This window comes from Stegostoma tigrinum, chromosome 5 (genome assembly GCF_030684315.1).
Source record: "Stegostoma tigrinum isolate sSteTig4 chromosome 5, sSteTig4.hap1, whole genome shotgun sequence".
NCBI classification, from domain to species: Eukaryota; Metazoa; Chordata; class Chondrichthyes; order Orectolobiformes; family Stegostomatidae; genus Stegostoma; species Stegostoma tigrinum.
Genome location: NC_081358.1, coordinates 102,806,876 through 102,822,013, shown reverse-complemented (window position 1 = coordinate 102,822,013; position 15,138 = coordinate 102,806,876). Strand labels below are relative to the sequence as shown.

The 15,138-nt window shown below is 41.6% G+C and overlaps 1 protein-coding gene across 4 annotated transcripts in view; it reads left to right on the top strand.

The window, feature by feature from the left end:
* LOC125451740 (zinc finger protein ZFAT-like) overlaps nt 1-15,138 on the top strand; it is a 109,616-nt gene that overhangs the window by 75,985 nt on the left and 18,493 nt on the right. For all 4 annotated transcript variants that reach the window (XM_059646182.1, XM_059646179.1, XM_059646180.1 and 1 more), the window contains 4 exons: nt 4,064-4,151; nt 8,845-8,994; nt 12,867-13,040; nt 14,491-14,579. In XM_059646182.1, coding sequence (XP_059502165.1) covers nt 4,064-4,151; nt 8,845-8,994; nt 12,867-13,040; nt 14,491-14,579 — 501 coding nt within the window. The remainder of the gene's footprint in view (nt 1-4,063; nt 4,152-8,844; nt 8,995-12,866; nt 13,041-14,490; nt 14,580-15,138) is intronic.

The following is a 15,138-nucleotide window of genomic DNA, read 5'->3' as shown; positions in this document are numbered from 1 at the left end:
CCCCTCCTGCTACCGCATCCCAAAACCAACCCAGCTCATCCCCGCCTCCCTAACCTGTTCTTCCTCTCACCTATCCCCTCCTCCCACCTCAAGCCGCACCCCCATTTCCTGCCTACTATCCTCATCCCGCCCTCTTGACCTGTCCATCCTCCCTGGACTGACCTATCTCCTCTCTACCTCCTCACCTACACTTACCTTTACTGGCTCCATCCCCGCCTCTTTAACTTGTCTATCTCCTCTCCACCTATCTTATCCTCTATCCATCCTTGGTCCACCTCCCCTTCTCTTCCTATTTATTTCAGAACCCTCTTCCCCTCCCCTATTTTTGATGAAGGGTCTAGGCCCAAAACGTCAGCTTTCCTGCTCCTAAGATGCTGCTTGGCCTGTTGTGTTCATCCAGCTCTTTACCTTGTTATCTCGAGTTCTGCAGCTTCTGCAGTTCCTATTAACTCTGATACATCTTCTCCTCACTCCCCCATCTGTATTTTACAGGGACCCTTCCCTCTGGGTCACCCTAGCCCATTCCCCGATGACCACCAACACCACCTCCCTTTCCCATGGCATCTTCCTCCGTAATTGCAGAAGGTGTGACACCTGCCCCCTCATCTCTTCCCAGCCTTTCCAGATGAAGCAAAATTTCACCTGTACCTCCTCCAACCTGGTCTATTGCATTCTCTGCATCCAATGTGGTTCGTGCTGTATTGGAGAAACCAAACACAGACTGGGTGATCACTTTGCAGAACATCTCTGGCCCCGCATGACTCCGACCTTCCCATAACCGGTCATTTTAGCACAGTGTCATGTTCAGATGCCAACTTGTCCGTCCTCAACATGCTACAAAGATCCATTGGATCACAGTGAAAACTGGAGAAAACTCATCTCATCTTCAGACTAGGCACTTGCAATCTTCTGGCTTAATATTGAGTTGAATGCCTTCAGATTGTGAACTCACTCCCATTTCTTCCCTTTACTTCATCTTATTGTATTCTCTTGTCACTATGTTCCCCCCCACGCCACCACCACCACCACCACACTCTCTCTCACTCTCGCGCTCTCTCTCTCTCTCCCCCTTTCCCTCTCTCTCTCCCTCCCTCCCCACCCCCCACCCCTCCAACCCAAACTCTTGATCTCGTGGGAGCAGCTGTTATTTCCAGTTTGGCAGTTCTGCTATTCTAACATTCCAATCACTTAATATGCACAATTTGCACCCCTTCTCTCCCTCAACACTTCACCCACAACTATTGTATAAATGCTGCCCCCTCCACATTTCGCATCAGCTCTGATGAAGAGTCATCTAGACTGAAACATTAGATTGCTGTCTTTCCATGAATGCTGTGTGACCCCAATGATTTCCAGCATGTTTTCTTTTCAGTATAGATTCCAGTATCTGCAGTAATTTGTTCCTACAAAACATCGTGCTGTTGGATACTATCGCCAGTTTTTGAGATTGATGTCTTATGTACCTGGCGTCATATCATTGCTGAAATCTATACACATGACTTGTTTATAAGGGTCTCCCTGATAATGTAGTTTACCATGCTTTCCTTTTGACTGAATACATTCTACATTACCTTCTATTTTACACTCCAACTCACAAACTTTTCACATGAACATGGGGCCTAATTTGACTGGTAAATGGCTAATTTCCTTTCTGATTATCAAAATTGTTAAATCGTCTTTACATGAAGACATGGCACATCTAATAATCCAGATAGAAAACTTTCAGTCAAAAGCTGTCCTTTACTTTCCTTTCCTCAACAATTCAGGTGATCCTTTACCAAATGATTCACTTGATCTTCCTGAAATTCAAATGAATATCCTCCCAAAGAAAAACAGCTATTCAAGAGGAGAGAGCTTTTGAAAAGTCTCATCTTGAACTTTGTAACAGCTCTAATGGTGCTGTAGTCCATTTGTAAGCATACAAAATACAGTTAATGTGAGAAATTTGACCATAATCTTTGCTCCTTATAGGCACATGATAATGAAATAAGCTGCAATCTTGCATTTTGATTAGTTTTTGGCAATAGGGCTTCAGTTATGAAATGTGCTAAGTTCCTTTTGCTAAGGCTACACCAAGATGCTGTCTGCTTGTCGAAGGGGATGTTAGCACTAAATGTGAGTACAACAGAATTGCTATTCAGAAATAATGAGTAGAACGAGACAAAAAACATTCCTTGTCAGGAGCTGTCTGATTACATTTAAGACATTTTATCTGACTATTAATGGTTGGGATATTTATTTAGGTGACATCGTCAATTGCAATACAAGGTTTACACGATGACTAATGTACAATCTGATGTTATGTAGCAGCCCTACAGCTACTAATTTCCAGCTGGCTAAACCCAGAAAATAGGTAAGGGAATTGCAGAAGATGATTAATCCACAGTCATTTATTGTGTGGCAAAAACCATGTTAACTTGTTTGACTGCTTCCTTGCATGATTGCTATATGTAGCTAACAAGAACCACACAGCTTGCATTAGCAAGCCATTCATCTACACCATGGGAACAGCACTGATCTAGGTGGTTTATGTCAAACCATGGCCTGGCTTCACAGCCTCCTCTGCTGGCTCTCCAGGAAAAAGACACTTCTCCTCTGGATCGACCATCCACCAGGATCTCCAGCTCTTTGTCAGAGAAACATGGTGCCATCTTTCTCTAATCCTTCAAGGAGCAGGGCCACTTCAGAATATGAGAGCTTGTCTGGATGCACAACACGTTTTTAAAGATGATACCTAAATAAGGGATGCTGGTCTTCATGGATTTTCAACTAATTATTCATTAGCCAATGATTCAATTTATTATTACTTATTCCACTGGCTGGGTCCAATTAGATGTTGGCAGAAATTTCCATAAACTGCCAGAGCAATTTATCAATGTGGAGGACTTGCAGCTTCTGGATTTGTTGAGTATGGCAGCATAGTGGTGTTTTGTGGGTACACTAGTGAAATGAAGATTTCAATTACTGGCCCCAGAAAATAAGTTTCAATCTCACTCTAGCACTGGGGAATTCAAACTAAATTGATTAAATCTGGAATTAAGAAATAAGCGTGTATCAGCAGTGGTGATGATGAACCTACTGAATTGTCATCAAAAACTCATCTGCTTTACAGGAAGAAATTTGCTGCCATTATTTTGCCTGGCCGGTCTGTGACCCCAACTCCATAATAATATGGTTAACTGTAACTGTCCTCTTAGGCCAGTCAAATATAAGGGGGAGAGCAATAAATCTCGATCTTAACTGCCACACTCATAAGTAAAAGAACAACTTGTGCCAAAGGCCAGACTTAATCTGTTATGTTGTTATGCAGTCTGCACATCCTGCGTTTCATATAACAGTTTCATTATTTCTGGGGCAGCACGATGGTTCAGTGGTTAGCACTGCTGCCTCTCACCACCAGTGACTCGTGTTCGATTCCACCCTCGGGTGACTATCTGTGTGGAGTTTGCACATTCTCCCTGTGTTTGCGTGGTTTTCCTCTGGGTACTCCCGTTTCCTCCCACAGTCCAAAGATGTACAGGCTAGATGGATTGCCATGCTAAATTGCCCATAGGGTCCAGGGATTTGTAGATTAGGTGGGTTAAATGAGGATGAATCTGGGTGGGATTCTCTGAGGGTGGGCATGGACTTGTTGGGCTGTAGGGCCTCTTTACACAGGGTTATAGATATAGGGATTCTATGATCTATGATGATTATGAATTTTCAGGAGGTGGGCCTCCTGAAAATTCTGATTGGTATCTGTTACCAAACCACAGTTGCGTTTGAGAAGGTAGTGGTGGACCTTCCTGAACTCCTGCAGACCCCTGCGGTTCAAACAATGCTATTTGGTATGGATTTTTGGAATTGTGACTTAGTGACAATGCAACAAATATAGGTTTTCAAATCAGGATGGTTTGTGACTTGTCACATGAGAGATATATGTCCTTCAACCGACATAGGTAAAACAGATTAACAGGACACAAAATGCACAGTAGTTGCAATACATTTCTTGTATGTGGTTATATGTATGTAAACAAAATGTTGAGATGGTTCTGATTTCTTGTTTTGCAATACTTTCTTTCAGGAGAGGAAAACATATACTTGCCCAGTATGTGAAAAATCCTTTTCAGATGATCGTCTTATCAAGTCTCACATCACCTCATATCACCCAGGTAAGTTGCCACATCTGTACCACAGATAAGTCTTGACATTTCAGCTGAATGAAGTTAATTTATCTCTTTTGGCTCTTATTTTATAAATTCAAGTCCAGCTTAATAACCCAAGAGCAAAAACTCTTGTGTTTTGAATTACATATAATTCCAAGATTAAAAGCTGAGTGACACTTGCTAAATTCTTCTTTAATAATCAGATTATTAACAAGTCAACTTCATAATTCATCAACTTCATTGGTAAAGCCTATAAACTATAATCTGTGATGTGAAGAGGTAATACTCATGCTTTGTTAACAGTTAATTCATCACCTCATTCTGATGCAATGATTGAGATGCTGGTTTATTCTTCAGTATCTTGACACTAAAGAAGGGAAAATAATTTTCCCACTTTCCCATATACTGAAAATGCAAATGTATGAATATGGTTAGGAACATTTGGGTTTGGATCTAAATAATTTAAGTCAAGGGCTAGGTTCACTCATGAAGCATGGCTACTTGGATGTCAGCAGAGTTCTGAGACCTTCAAACTATACCCCTACATTGATCATATCCTTTAAAACTATGGGCTAGAGGAATTCCAGTGACTCACTCACCTCAACAATTGTCAGCCAATAAAAATTATATCACTCTAAATGTTAATGACTCAGTATTACCTATAATCAGTCAAGAGTACACATAGCGTGACAACAAGAGCGAAAGATAATTAACAACATCAAACAATTTAACTGAAGAATCTATATTGCTATTGCTAATAGAACCTGTCATCTAGTGAGGCTGCAAAATGTGTTATGGTTCCAGATAGCAACCACAAACTGTCGGGCTTCCATAAGACCATACAAAATAGGAACAGATGGGGCGATTCAACCCTTCAAGCCTGCTGCACAGTTGAATAGAATTGTGGCTGATCTGATATTCCTCACATCCACTTCCCTGCATTTCCTGGTAACCTCTGATTCCCCTAGTGATTAAAAATCTATCTCTCTCAGCTTTAAATATACACAAGGACTTTGTCCCCTTGGCTTTCTGTGGCAAGAATTTCTAAAGACTTTCAGTCCTGCGAGAGAATAGATTTCTCCTCATCTCAGTCTTAAATTGGTGCCCCTTTGTTATGAGACTATGCCACCTGGATCTGGGCCCTCTCATGAGGGGAAAATTTCTTGATCCCCTTACATATTCTATACATTTCAATGAGATCACCTCTCATTCTTCGAAATTCCAGTGTGTAGAGTCCAACCCTGTTTAGCCTCTTACGACAATCCTCCATTCCAGGAATCATCCTAGAAAACCTTCTCTGAACTACCTTCAATGAAACAGTATCATTCCTTAAATAAAGGGACCAAAACTGCCCTCAGTATTCCAGTTGTTGTCTCGCCAGGCTCCTGTATAGTTGCACTAAGACTTCCTTATTGGGTGAGAACTGATGATCTAGATCCCTTTCTTTATTCATTTACACCCACATTGATTGTAAAAGTGTTAATTTAACAAAAATCTCTCCCCTTGTTGTTTCCCCATGCCCCCCAGAAAAAGAGCAGCCACATTTGAAGGTAGATTGCAGGCTTCAAATTCAAACTTATCACCTTTACTACATGCCATTTACAAAAGCTAATCACCATGCGGCATACAGCAAGATCATGACCTTAGGTTCTGAGCTGTGGTGAGGCAGTGTTGGGTTCAAGCACTAAAATCACAGCAAACCAATAAGGTTTCCCCAGTCAGGAACCATTTCTTGTGTAATTCCCAAGGAGTTGGGGGAGAGCGTCTGAACTCAGTACCATCTTTGTTGCATCAGGGAATCAATAAAATCATGTTTTTTCAAATACCTTCATGTGAAGTGGGCATCACTGGCCAAGTCAGCATTTATTACCCATCCTTAATTGCCCAGAAGGCAGCCAAGCATCAATCACATTACAGTGGGCCTGGAGTCACATGTAGGCCAGATGAGGTAAGCATAGCAATTTCCTAAAGGACATTAGTGAACCAGGTGTTTTTTTTTCCTGACTGTCAACAATGGTTTTATGATCATCATTAGACTCTTAATTTCAAATTCTTATTGAATTCAAATTCCACCAACTGCTATGAAGCATTGCATGGGTCTATGGATTAATAATCTAGAGATAATACCACGAGATGATCACTTCTCCTTTGACCTCATATGGATCTTCTGACAATAGTACTCCCTCAATAGCATTAGGTAGGGAATTCCAGGAATTTGCTGTGCAACATTGAAAGACTCGCATAATCCAAGCCAAAATAGTGTGATTTTTCTAAATTAATTCATGAGATATGAGCAGTACTGCCAAGGTCAGCATTTAGTATTCATCCCTAATTACCCTTGAGGAGAAGGTGATGAGCCACTATTTTCAACCACCATTTAGTTTCAGTACACCCATAGCCCTTGATTCCATAGAGTTTGCTAAAATTGAATGGCTTTCTGTATCACTTCACAGGGCGGTTAAAAGTCAACCATATTTCTGTAGAATCACCTGTAAACTAGATCTTGTAAGGATGGCAAGTTCATCTTCTGAAGAGCATTAGACTTGAATATTTTTCTGGTTCCAAGAATGCATGAGCATTTTTCACACCACTTTCATAACTCAAGATGATGGTCACCAGAAGGAAGAGCGCATGGAAGCATAGAAAAGATTATGCCCCAACCACCCTCTCTTTATCCTTCCTACCCTGCCAGTTACTATTTACCCCAAGCCAGCCACTACTTGACCCAACTATTAATTGTTTTTCGTACCTGCCAATCTAGCCACTACCTTTTCTTCCTCTTTGTCAGCAATTACACCCCAGCCCCGTCTGAATATTATGAATGCCCTAGGCATTTGAATGCAGAGAGTCAAGGCTCATATTCTGCACCTGAATTTCTAATTCCTACTAGTACAAGGTCAGCTCCAGTTCAAGAGTTCCAATGGTCTGTATTGTATTTCGATTCTTAAATTGTCTTTGCTCTCAGGGAAGGTGCCAGAGGACTGAAGGACAGCAAATGTGATTTCACTTTACAAGAAGAGCGGTAGAGATAGACCGGGTAACAATAAACCAGTGAGTCTCACATCAGTGGTAAAGAAACAATTGGAGAAAATAGGAAGAGAAAATTAATCTTCATTTAGAGAGACAAGTTTTCATCAGTGATAGTCAGCATGGTTTTATCAAAGGGAGATTGTGCCTAGAATTTACTTGACTTTTTCAAGGTGACCAAACGTATAGATGTGTGTAGGGCTGTTGATATAATTTATATTAATTTTTAGCAGGACCTTTGACAAAGTCCCACATGGGAAACTCATGAGATCCACAGTAGCTTGACAGTTGGATCCAAAATTGGCTTAGCGATAGGAGACAGAGAGTGGTAGTAGAAGGCTGCTTGCGTTACTGGATGCCAGTTTCCAGTGGCATTCCACAGGGATCAGTGCTGGTCCATTATTGTTTGTGAGATTCTTAAATGATATAGATGAGAATATGGGGGCATGATAATTAAGTTTTCAGATGACATAAAGATTGGCTCAGTGGTTTATAGGAAGAAGCTCTTTTGTTACAGGAAGATATAGACTGGTTGGTGGATAGAATTTATCCCTGATAAATGTAAGGCAAAGAAGTAACAAGGCAAGGGATGGCAGGACACGAGGAAGCTCAGAGGAATCTTGGGGTATTTGTCCACAGATTCATCAAAGTGGCTGGACAGATCAGTAGGGTACTTAAGAAGGCATACCGAACATATACCTTTGCTAGCCAAGGCATAGATTATTATAACAAGGAGGTTATGTTGGAGGTGTACAGAACTTTAGGTAGGCTACAGCTGCGGTACTGGATGCAGTTCTGGCCACCTTCTATAGTAAAGATGTGATTGCATTAATGGGATGCAAAGGACTCTCACCAGGTTTTTGCCGGAGATAGATCAAGCTATGAAGAGATACTGGCTTAACTTGTCTTCTTTGGAACAGAAAAAGTTGCGGAGTGACCTGACAGGCATATATAAGATTATGAGAGGCATGGATAGGTGAATAGAAAACAGCTGTTCCCCTTAGTCAATGGGTCAAGAATAAGTGGGCATCCTTTTAAATTGAAAGGCAGGAGGTTTAGAGGGAATTTGAGGAAAACGTTTTTCACCCAGAAAGTATCTGAAGAATATTTGGTATGCATTGTCTAGAAGGGTAGTTGAAGTGAGTAACCTCAACCTTTAAAAAAGTACTTGGATAAACATTTGAAATATCATAATATTCAAGGCTATGGGTCTCATGCAAGTAAGTGGGACCAATGTGAGTAGTAGTATATTTTTGGTGGAACAGACTTGATGGGCTGAAGACCCTCTTCTGTACTGTATGATTCTATGAATTTAAAATCTAACAGCCTTTCTTTTGTATGAAATAAAAGGATATGTCTGATAAGTTTTCATTTGAAGTCTGATTTGCTGTTACTTTCTAAATTTATGTTCAGGTAAAATAGATCTGTTTTCTAATATCGTCACCAGACCATTTCCATGCCAATTTAGACTGTTCTGCTTCCTCACGTCTGAAACCCTTTAAATTGACAGCAAGGGCCTTCCATAAATTTTCAATAATTCCCCATTAGTTAAATTTCGTGTTTGATGTTTATCTGCCTCATGCCACACAGTGTTCTAATTCAAAGGCTGTTGATGTTGCCCAACAGGCCATGAATTCACTTTCAGTTTAATCACTGTAACATCTAATTGCAGAGGTCCCAATGAGCACTATCTCAGAGATTTTGGGGAAACGAGTACAACTAAAAGGATTGATTGGAAAGCGAGCAGTGAAATGTCCTTATTGTGACTGCTATTTCCGGAAGAATGGTACAGATTTGCAGCGTCATATTTGGGCACATGAAGGTATGAATACAAACACACTGAGCATATATCTTAATTGTATTCTTTCTCCCAAAGCCACTCTGCTATCTAACATGCCCCATATTATCAATGGGAGGGCAGACAATGAATAACGCTGTATGTGAAATTAACTAAAGTACATTACCTTATAAAATAATATTAGCTGAGTTGTCCAACCCATCATGCCTTGTGGTCCTTCTAGCTTCGCAAGACTACAACTTAATCAGTTCCCTAGTTTGATTAAACAGGCATTTTTTGTTACTACAGATCTTCAGATATACGTAAAGCTACTAATTTCTAATGCCCTGTGAAGATGGCTTTTGACTTTGCTTGGATCTTTTGATGATACTGCTCCCATAATAGCATTAGGTAAGGAATTCCAGGAGGTTGCCGTAGGAATGGCATTACAATCCAAGCACAGCGTGTTTTTTAAAATAATTCATGAGATATGAGCATTAGAGGCAGGGCAATGTCTTTTCCTGACTAGGAAGAATGGCCTGCAGATACCCTCGCAATGAAGCAGACTGGGCAGAGCCAAAGATTTTAAAATAAATGTATAAAATACACAGTTTACCTGATTTTCATAGTTAAGTTGTTAGAAAGTAGGACTTGTTTCTGTACTTAACAAGAATTACTATTTATTACAAGTAATTAGACTGTAGAGTTAAAATGTTAGAAACACCAACAGCATATAACAATACAAATTAAAAGCTTTATCCTATGAAACTCCCCCTTACACATGCACAGACAAGGAGAATCAAGTAATGGGTGATGGATAGCCGAGAGGTAGTTCTATGATTCCTGTACACAGCTTGTTGAGGTGATGCTTATGATTCTTGTGCTGGTCTGAACATTGGTTTTCATTGTCTTTCTTCGATGCTTCAACAGTTTGTAAGAGACACAAGGTGGCTGGTTTTTCTGTTAAAAGTCACAGCTTACAAGTGCAGCTGAAGGAAAGGTGAGCTGGTTTTTGTCAGGTTTAAGTTAGCATTTTACTGCAGAGAACAGAGAAGCAGCACCTGTGCTGGTGAAGACTAAAACACTTGCCTCTGTGACTTGTTCTAATCCCCAAGCTATTCAGTTACCTGAGAACCAATTACATGATAGTTGACAGGCAAAAGGCTTCTGTCATTGGTCCATTGATTAATAACAAGCTACCATTTGACTTCTTGTTGCCAGCCAGTTGCATTTGTTCACAGCAACCCTCCAATGGTTGGAATCATTTCTGGTAGAAAGGAAGATGGTTGGATGTCACTCATGTCAATTCCAGGGCATCTTGCAGATGTTCTTCAGGGTACCATCCTAACCCAACCATCTTCAGTTTCCTCATCAATGAGTTTATCTCACTTATAAAGTCAGAACGGCGGATATTCACTGATATTTACACGTTGTTCTGCATCATTTGTGACTCTGCAGACACTGAAGCAGTCCATGTCCAAAGGTAGTGAGACCTGTACAATATCCAGGCTTATGCTGAAAAGTAGCAAGCAACATTTGCATCATACAAAGGTCAGGTGATTATCATCTCCAACAGAAGAGATTCCAATCATTGTCACATGACATTCAATGGCATTACCGTCATTTAACCTGCTACTATCAATATCCCAGAGGCTGCAACTGACCAGAAACTGAAGTGAATTAGCCAACAAAGAGGATTGATGAGAGCAGAGACGTGGATGTGATCCCTATGGACTTCGTTAAGGTGTCTGACAAGGTTCCTCATAGTAGGCTGGTTAGCGAGGTTAGATCATATGGAATGCAAGGAGAACTAACTATGTGGATACAGAACTGGTTGAAAAGTAGAAGTCAGAGGGTGGTGGTGGAGAGTTGTTTTTCAGACTGGAGGCCTGTGACCAGGGGCGTGCTACAAGGATCAGTGCTGGGTCCATTGCTTTTTTTTATATAAATAATTTGGATATGAACATAGAAGGTATAGTTAGTATGCAGATGATATCAAAATTGAAGTTGTAGTGGACGAAAGTACAATGGGATCTTGGTCAGATTGGCCAATGGGGCAGATGGAGTTTAATTTAGATAAATGCAAGCTGCTGCATTTTGGAAAGGTAAATCAAGAAAGGACTTTTACACCTAATGGTAAGGTTCTGGGGATCTTTGCTGAACAAAGAGACCTTAGTGTGCAGGTTCATAGTTCCTTGAAAGTAGAGTCGCAGATAGATAAGATAGTGAAAAAGGCATTTGGTGTGCTTGCCTTTATTGGTCACTTCATTGAGTATAGAAGGTGGGAGGAGGTGTATTCTCCAACACATCCCTCACCTTCCTGGACCTCTCAGTCTCCATCTCAGGTAACCAGCTAGAAACTGATGTCCATTTCAAGCCCACTGACTCCCACAGCTACCTAGAATACACCTCCTCCCACCCACCCTCCTGCAAAAATTCCATCCCCTATTCCCAATTCCTGCACCTCCACCGCATCTGCTGCCAGGATGAGGCATTCCACTCCTGCGCATCCCAGTTGTGCACGTTCTTCAAGGACCACAACTTCCCCCCCACAGTGGTCGAGAACGCCCTTGATCGCGTCTCCCGCATTTCCCGCAACACATCCCTCACACCCTGCCCCCACCACACCGCCCCCAGAGGATCCCCCTCGTTCTCACATACCACCCCACCAACCTCTGGATACAATGCATCATCCTCTGACACTTCCGCCATCTACAATCCGACCACACCACCCAAGCTATTTTTCCATCCCCACCCTTGTCTGCCTTCCGGAGAGACCACTCTCTCCACGACTCCCTTGTCCGCTCCACACTGCCCTCCAACCCCACCATACCCGGCACCTTCTCCTGCAACAGCAGGAAGTGCTACACTTGCCCCCACACCTCCTCCCTCACCCCCATCCCAGGCCCCAGGATGACCTTCCATATCAAACAGATGTTCACCTGCACATCTGCCAATGTGGTATATTGTACCCACTGTACCCGGTGTGGCTTCCGCTACATTAGGGAAACCATGCGGAGGCTTGGGGACCGCTTTGCAGAACACCTCCACTCCGTTCGCAACAAACAACTGCACCTCTCAGTCGCAAACCATTTCCACTCCCCCTCCCATTCTTTAGATGACATGTCCATCATGGGCCTCCTGCAGTGCCACAATGGTGCCACCTGAAGGTTGCAGGAACAGCGACTCATATTCCACTTGGGAACCCTGCAGCCCAATGGTATCAATGTAGACGTCACAAGCTTCAAAATCTCCCTTTCCCCCACTGCATCCCAAAACTAGCCCAGTTCTTCCCCTCCCCCCACTGCATCACAAAACCAGCCCAGCTCGTCCCCTCCCCCCACTGCATCCCAAAACCAGCTCAGCCTGTCTCTGCTTCCCTAACCTGTTCTTCCTCTCACCCATCCCTTCCTCCCACCTCAAGCCGCACCTCCATTTCTTACCTATCACCTCATCCCGCTTCCTTGACCTGTCCGTCTTCCCTGGACTGACCTATCCCCCCGCTACATCCTCACCTATATTCTCCTCTCTACCTATCTTGTTTTCCCTCCATCTTCGGTCCGCCTCCCCCTCTCTCCCTATTTATTCCAGTTCCTTCTCCCCATCCCCCTCTCTGATGAAGGGTCTAGGCCCGAAACGTCAGCTTTTGTGCTCCTGAGATGCTGCTTGGCCTGCTGTGTTCATCTAGCACCACACCTTGTTATCTTGGATTCTCCAGCATCAGCAGTTCCCATTATCACTGATCTTCTAACGTCTTGGTCCAATGTAAGCCCATGATATCCAAGTTGAAAGACTTTTGGCTGGCAAACAAGATTGTGTTCGAGCATGCAAATAAACATGGAAAATTTGTGAGCTTTATATTTCACTTTATTTGGCACAGGTATTAAATGGTGCTTACATTTTTTTCTCATTTCCAGGAGTGAAGCCATTCAAGTGTTCAGTTTGTGAATATGCCACACGCAGTAAGAGCAATTTGAGAGCTCACATGAATCGTCACAGCACTGAGAAGACACACCTCTGTGATTTGTGTGGAAAGAAATTCAAATCAAAGGGCAGTCTGAAGAGCCATAAGCTGTTGCACACTGCTGATGGTGAGTTATGTTACACAGCAGAACCTTTTACAGTCTGGTGTTTCTGAATCAATAAGGTCACTGGCAAGTTGTATTGAATGTTCAAATGTAATGTTATTTGGCATCCAAAAATACCTCTATTTAGATATCTCGACTTACAATAAGCCGAGACTTTAAAAGGTCAATTTGTATTAGTGTAGTTTATGTGAACTGCCATTGGTGGTTGTACCTCCACATGCAGCTCCTCCAAGCATGTATCAATTTTGGGTCATCATTACTACCCTTGGTATGTCCAGAGAGGCTCCTCCAAGCATGTATCAATTTTGGGTCATCATTACTACCCTTGGTATGTCCAGAGAGGCTCCTCCAAGCATGTATCAATTTTGGGTCATCATTACTACCCTTGGTATGTCCAGAGAGGCTCCTCCAAGCATGTATCAATTTTGGGTCATCATTACTACCCTTGGTATGTCCAGAGAGGCTCCTCCAAGCATGTATCAATTTTGGGTCATCATTACTACCCTTGGTATGACCAGAGAGGCTCCTCCAAGCATGTATCAATTTTGGGTCATCATTACTACCCTTGGTATGTCCAGAGAGGCTCCTCCAAGCATGTATCAATTTTGGGTCATCATTACTACCCTTGGTATGACCAGAGAGGCTCCTCCAAGCATGTATCAATTTTGGGTCATCATTACTACCTTTGGTATGACCAGAGAGGAGGGCTTTTTGTTTCTGAATTTAACTGAAATCAATGCCTGTGGGATCTACTGAAGAATCCTGTTTCCTATCCCATGACCAGCAACTAGTTTTACTGGTATTAAACAGGTATTAATCCATTAACTTACACATATATGATTTAAAGCCTCATCCAGGCATTTATGAAGAACTGGGAATAAAAAGTACTATGGCAGATTAGACACAGGCCATCTACACTAGTTTGGCACTCTGCATAGTTTGAATATTAGAATAGAATAATGGATTCAATACATACCAGTTTATAACCATACTATTAAACATATATAGGTTCTGGATTAGTAAGAGGATCAAAGATTATGGGGAGAAGGCAGGAGAATGGGTTTGTGAAACATACCAACCATGATCAAATGGCATAGCAAACTCAATGAACCCGCACTAATTCTACTTCTATATCTTATGATCTTATGGTCTGTTAAAATTTATTTTGCAATCTGTGGATACACTCTATGCCTCAAATGTTAAACAACTTGTTTCCATTAATGAACATTTACCTGCATTTCAAATTATTTTTATTTGCTTGACTTTTGACTTGCATTGCTAGAGCTGAAAACTATTTTAAGCAATTACATTATTTGACTCTGTGTTCATTTCTATTGTTTTTATTATTGAATAGATAAACATCATTTACATGCTATTTTCTGTGTGATAATTTCATTGCAACCATTATTGATGATATTTCCTTCCTCATATTAGTTATTTTCTTACCCTCCAGGTAAACAATATAAATGTACGGTATGTGATTACACCGCTGCACAAAAGCCAAACCTCCTTCGACATATGGAACAGCATGCTGCTTTCAAGGCAAGAATTATTTGCCTGTAATAAAATCTTATGAAATGCATACTGTACAAACATTGATAGTTTGGCATTACCTTCAGAGGAGGCTATTATTGGGGAACCTAACCAAGGTTATCAATCAGGATATAGAATCATCGCTAGTAAATGAAGTTGTTGATTATCAAGAAATCAAGTATTATCAGTGACTGTCAAAAGGTTTGTGAATGAAGGCACATTTCACTATCATGTTTGAAGGTTGTGCATTCTCACCCTACGTGAATTATTGACTCAACCGCCATTGCACGTCTTTCTCTAAAAAGAAAGCTTTTCCAATCCAAGAAGCACGTCAAAGAGGCCTGGAAGGGCCTGTTGTGTGCTGTCTTTTCTTATGGTGAACCCATGAATATTCAGCAACTACTTAAAATAGAATGATCAGAAACAGGAGATTGCTATGGCCAGATCCTTGTCCTGTTGCTCTTTGGTTCAGCATCATTCCTGACACTAACATCAAAGAAATCTATTGATTTATGGCCCTAAACTAAAAGGGTGTAACTGTAATTGTGAGGTATTTTTTTTGAAGAAA